At 35.6% G+C, this 6,457-nt stretch overlaps 1 protein-coding gene across 1 annotated transcript in view; it reads right to left on the bottom strand.

Moving 5' to 3' along the window:
• Positions 1 to 598: 598 nt before the first annotated feature.
• LOC113806998 (alpha-2-macroglobulin receptor-associated protein) overlaps positions 599 to 6,457 on the bottom strand; it is a 17,819-nt gene continuing 11,960 nt past the window's right edge. Inside the window, exons 5-7 of the mRNA XM_027358135.2 lie at positions 3,674 to 3,764; positions 2,160 to 2,316; positions 599 to 1,025 (exon numbers count right to left, since the gene is read on the bottom strand). Of these exons, the coding sequence (XP_027213936.1) occupies positions 795 to 1,025; positions 2,160 to 2,316; positions 3,674 to 3,764 (479 nt within the window). The 3' untranslated portion in view covers positions 599 to 794. The remainder of the gene's footprint in view (positions 1,026 to 2,159; positions 2,317 to 3,673; positions 3,765 to 6,457) is intronic.

The following is a 6,457-nucleotide window of genomic DNA, read 5'->3' as shown; positions in this document are numbered from 1 at the left end:
TATGAAATCCACTGCCTGTATTTTCAGCATTGATTTATGTAATACAACCAGATCCAAAAGGTTAAGGTGACTACCTATCATAAAAATATATTTTGTTTTAGTTTAAGAGACCTCTAAGTAACAATTTCAAGAGGACTGGATAATTAGAACCTGAAAAAGGTTAATAAATAAATAAATAAATGTGTTAAAAAAAAGGCATTTTAGTTACCGTGGCATTTCCTAAATTCTGATATTTTTTTTTTAAGAATGGGTGCGAGAAATGAGGTGTATAAATAGTTTAACAATGTAGCTACAATATTTTTCCCTGGGTTTCAATATACAATCAGCAGCATATTAAAAAGAGAAATCACATTTGCGCCTTTGTCACAATTACGTTTAAATATAACAAAATTACAAAAGGTACTGATAAATAACATACTGTAGTCCAATCATTTAGATAAGTTTATACAAAAGTCTGCTCTCTAGGCTAAAGTCTGTAATCAAAATAGTGCTGTGTCAATTCCAATTATATCTTTTAAAATAAATCTGCGTTTTCCTATGGGTCATCATGAGTTACATCCAAATGTGACATCAAGCAGGGTTCACAGAAGAGACTAAATTTCAATATCTATTTATTTTCTTATAAAGCTGAAAATATACTTTCTTTATATTAAGCTTAAAGAACAAATATTACAAAACTCATTAAATGATTTATCATTTAAACAATCAAATTCTCATTCTTTCTTCTTTCTGTTTACACATATTTCTTATTTGATCAAATTACTCATAATTTCTGCAAACAAACAGAGGATACATCATAATTCTAGATGTCTTTGAAAGATTCTCATCTCCAGATCCTCATGCAACTTTTCAACCTTGCGCTGTTGCTTACTCAAACGTTCTTTCAACAGGCGCTGACCTTCTGTGGAATGCTGCTGCTTTTCGGACTCCTTAATGTCTGCTCCAGACCTTGTCTGCAGAACTTCTAATTGACCTGTCATATGTCGTACTTTGAGAAGTCGATGTTCATAGTGTTTGAGTTCCGTCTGAAAGAATAAATATGTTACTTTTTAGAACTGATGTAAGAATCAAAGTCATAAATGGGAGCCCCCAATGCAATACCAAACAATGTTACAGAGTACATGCGGAGTTCAACTGCTTGTGGGAAAAAAAAGAAGCACAGGAAACAATATTACTAAACTTTATGCTCTTGGCTGTGCATAATTGATTTTTAGGTAATGGGGCTGAAAAGAGGCATTAAGTGTATGACATCACATGACCTCCTCCTGTCTCTCCTGGGGTAAGTGGGTTCAGTCTCTTTTCCCCTATTCAGACTCCAGCCACACATAATTACACTTTCCTTGGTTTGGTGCACCTGCCTTGTTTCCTTCTCTCGTGCCCCATGAGAGGAAAATGTCACAATTATAAAGCTTTGCAAGACGGTAAGCCTTGTCGCCTGTTGGTTTATACCTTGTAATCTCACAGGGATGCATCTCATAGAAATAGTTAAATAACTAGCTTATTTTTGTATAAGACTCTTGAGAATTCAGATAGTTAAGATGCTAATTATCCACTTCACTTGAGAAAAATATGGTAAAAATGTCAGCTATACTAATATTTATCTCCTAACAGCTGTGCAGTATGCCTTTTCTTGATCAACTCACATAACCTAGCATCCGGGCAGTATTGTGGTGGTGTAACTAGTGCCAGTGGTTGAAGAGACTAGGCTTACCTTAGGGAAACGCTAACTCCATCTTCTTACGAATCTTCCACTCAGTACATTACTGTGTTGCCTTTTCTCAGATTATTCATTCGTCCCATGATACTAGTAAAATTCTTAGATATTACGACTACCAATGTGAATTTCCTTACCAATTCTTCTGCCTACTTTCTGGTGTGGAAGTCATCTGGTGCAGTTTGAAATGTTGATAAAGCTCAGGTAAATATTGACAAATGGAACCATGCAGATTAGTAAATGTCAAAACAAGAAAATGTTAGATAACAAATATATGGATAACAGAGGCTACAAATAATACTCCTTTAGTGTGTCTGTTCCACAAATCATAACTTTTCTTACCAACACTGTTCACTGTGAAAACTGATGATGGTACCATAAAACATTCAAGCCACTAAATACTAAATAAGCCATGCTAAAAGTTATACAACTCATACAAACTTACATGTAGTGATTCCAGCTCCTCTTGTGTAAAATCTCCACGCACTGCAAGTTTCCACAGTCCTGCAACTTTAGGCTCAATAAACTCTTTGCTGTCAGGACCTGTTGATGCCACTTTGTGCAGCCGATCATAGCTGTCCTTCAGTTCTCGATGCTTCTCCCTGCAAGCATCAGAGATATCCGAAATTAACCTCTAATTAAGCTCCACTACAGTGGTATAACAAATACTAAGCCTTACCAAATATATATGATGTTAAGGATCTAGGAAAATTAAAATTATTTGTATCATTTTCATCAAATAAATATTCCAGTAAAAAATAAAGAGTAAAAATAAATCCAAAATATAATAAAAAACATAATTAAGGAAATATACAATAAAATAATCCAAACACACATTGGACATATATATGAATACCATATGTCATAACATCATTCCATGGGCCCGTGTTAAAAATTTGAAGAAATTTTGGTAATCATTTTAAAAACCTAATCCTATGAACTATAAAAATTCAACTACCATCCAAACAATTACAAGCTAGATTTTTCCATAATCCCTATATGACATGATATATCAGCATATGAAGCCGCATATCATGCAAAACTATGAAATACTTCTATCTTCCCATCTATTCTCTTTTTACTTCACTTTATTGGAAATGAATATTATACTCATTCATACTACTCACTGCAGACAATATCTATGCACATTCCTAGGTCAATCCATTCAATTTGATATTCTATATGACTATCTAACCCACTAGATCCAGGTGACCTAACTTTTAATGTCATGAAAAAATTTGGGACAGGAATAAGCCATCAAGGAAAAATTTAGTGACAGGAATAATTTGCCACGAGTGCACAAAACTCTTGGAGGAAGATTTGATTCAGTGGGCATTTAGGAAGGAGCTCTTGCATTGCATGGATCTTGGATACATTCCAGTAAGATTTTGTCCCAGTCATCAGTATCCAGCTGATGTTTCAAGTTTAGTCATTGGCAGTTTTTCTGTTTGTTTGTTCATTTCTTCAAATATTTTATCATATGTAGATTCTTTTGACCAGTGCCTCTAAACATGCAAGTCATAATCACTTTTCAAGTGTTTTACATAATATTTTACAAATGCATATTTTTTGCCTAAATCTACTCCTATTTAAGTCTGAAATATTGGGGACATATGGACAATTTTTGGTTGAAAATATGATTAGGATGACGAAAATACAAGTCAAATTACTACTACCAATAAAGGTAAAAATAGCAGCATTAAGGAAATGAGGGCATGCTTTTAAATGTACCACCTAAACCAGTGGCTTTACCTGTCTGCCAGGCACAAGTCCCGCATAAATGAGCATAACGCTTTTATACAATAATTTACAACAATTTGTCCATTTTCAAAGAATTATAAAACATATATTTTTGGAGTAAACAGTTGGTGTGTAAAACAAGTCTGGGAAATAGTCTGTGTGTTAACAGACTGTAAAGACAGAACTACTGCTTTAGCTAGTACCTGTCTGAGACCTTACCTGATGGTGTTTGTAGGATCCTTCACAGACTTTGCAGGCCCTTCTAGGTCCTGAAGGGTGACAAAACTTCTAACATCATTCTCCAATTTATCTGAAATTTAAATAAAAATATACACCATGACTTCCTTCTAAACTCTGTCATACAAAATATATGAAACCAAGATGGAAGTTAAGCCTTTATGGTGATGATAACAATTTTGTCTAGAGAACATATTCAAGTTATGTTAAGGGATCATCCCAGGAAAGAGGGGTTCATCTAGTCAAAATTGTGTTAAGGGCAGTTTCATGCTCGTAAACACTTGGTAAATTTTGTCTCCGAAATTGTGTCTCAACTCTGTTCCCTTCCCTGAGGTAATGGGTATGAAACTGCTAGCCACCTGTCCTCCTGTAGGCCAGTTTCCTACAGTTACATACATCTAACCCAATCATGATGGGATGTCATCTTATCATGTCTTGGCAGACTATCCCTCAAATTGAAATGGCATCATTACTTTATGCATGGTCTAGTCTACATCAAATTGTATTCACTACACAGTAGAGCACTCATTTGACCCTGGCTGCTTTCACTAAGGTGAAACAGCCTGTTAAAAGTAAGTTTTTTTTAATATCATTATCTAAAGTTGCTTATGCTGCAGGAGAGACCATAGAGAACAGAGTAATTGTATGCTTCCCTCACTGTGGTTAGGTATGGGACCAGGGCCTCCAGTCATGATTGAGTCAAATTATTTTACATCTATAATACAAAAATAAAAATCATCCCCATTTTTTGCTCTCGCCACACAAAAGGTATGACACGTTTTAAAACCTTTTTTTTAAATAACTATTTTCTCCCTGTCATAGGCACAGCACAAAGGATGCCATATGGGGAACCTTTGTCCTCAATCCAAAATAAGCAAGATATGCTTTATATAACAAAATCAGTCATGTTTCTCTTGTGTCTACGGAGTTTATTTATCAGATATGAGGCAGAATCTGATTAGGATTATTTAGGCAACTTATTGTAGATCTAATCATCTTTCTGCATAAAAATATAAGCTGAATCAGTGTATTTTTATGAAATCAAGCAAGAAAAACTGCTCAGCTAATACATACTTGCAGCAAAGGAACACTGACATCATCTAAAGATTTAGGGATCTTTTTAGTGTTATAGACCTTGGTAGTCAACAGAAAGACTGGCCTGACAGGAATCATGAATTTTCTAAACTGAGTACTTGCAGATGTCAGTACTTGTGCAGAAGGGCTATACCAGTGGCTTCCAAATTTTTCCAGGCTGGTGACCCCTTAGCTTCCAGGTGGATTCCTATTAATTCCTCACTCATACACACATGCAAACACACACTTTTTATTATCATTTTGATATGCTTCAAACTGAAAACAACAAGATTGAAAAACAAAGATGCATTTCACAAATATATCCTAATTTAGTAAACCAATTTATTTAGCAGTTTTATCTGTGTCAGAAATATGGAAGGGTAAATCAGTAAACATAGTAACAGTGTTCACTGTCTTCACAGTTATTGTTAATGGGATGGATGTGCTTGTTGCAAGGATATCAGTTCAACATCAGACTGTAACTTGCTAAGAAGTAAAAAACAAGAAGTTATTTATTAACTGCTCCTTATGCCATCCTGTCACCCCCCCACCCCCCACCCAAGAGTTATTTTGCCCTCACTGCCCCCCCCCCCCCCAATCTTTCTACTGTCCCCTGGGAGATGGTACTGCCCACCAATGGATTAATCTTTCTTAAAAGTCTTGACACTTTACCAGAAACCTGACCACTATCTGGTGCTTCAAAGTTACATCTTTAGTAACACACCCTTAGGGCAGGTAATCAGGTAAAGAAGTGTTCAATCTTCTAAACCATGAGACCTGTGAAAGACCTATTATTCACACAATCTGGAACTGCTATCTACAGCTATAATGACACTTCTCTCAACTCCCCATGGCTGTTTCTTCCAGACAAACCTAGGAGGAAAAGGTTGGTGGGATAGCTTCAAATTTCACAGCATAGACAAAGCAAATAACTTACTGCCAGGATTGCATTCAAATTCTTTTGCAAAGATATCACACTCTCCTTCATATATACTACTTTACACAGCCAAATGGTGAAGGGTGGCATGTACGTAAATGCCATCGTATGAATGGACTCCTTTCCCAGTTACAAGTACACCCATGCTACATACATTAAGCTCACTTGAAGTTGTTCTCACCAAACAGTTATTCACTGTTTGGTCATTACATCAGTGAAATAGGAGCTACAGCCCCTCAAAAGAAAGTTTATGTCCCTTTTCAGCCTAAATCACTTATTGAAGAATATAGCTAAAGCTCTCACAGATCAAGATAAACTTGATGCCTGAGCTAGGACAAAAATCATGGCCATCAAGTACATCTGTAAGATTAGTCAATTGGAACTTGCTGGCTAGTTACTCTAACCCCACTGCTTGACTAACACAACAAGGCCACAAATGTCATCTGTTGTTCTCTGCCTGTGAAGGCTTGAATGTGGTATGGTAATTAGGAGGTTATGTAAAACCTGGGGTCTTCTAACTAAATTGGAGTTTTGTGTTGAAACTTTATAGGTAAATACATATCTGCATTGCTTACAGTTTTTGCAAGACAGAATGATGTATATACACTTATGTTTATAAATATATGTATACATGTACATATATGTGTCACAACATATTAAACCAATGTGCTTGGGAAGTATTTCTAAATGGTATATGAACATTTTGAGCCCAGTTTTGAAAAATGCTATAGTTTGATTATACCCTTCAATTATTC

The sequence above is a fragment of the Penaeus vannamei genome, chromosome 12 (assembly GCF_042767895.1).
Source record: "Penaeus vannamei isolate JL-2024 chromosome 12, ASM4276789v1, whole genome shotgun sequence".
Classification (NCBI taxonomy): Eukaryota; Metazoa; Arthropoda; class Malacostraca; order Decapoda; family Penaeidae; genus Penaeus; species Penaeus vannamei.
Note: the sequence above shows the minus strand (reverse complement) of the source record. Positions and strands in the feature narration are given on the sequence as shown.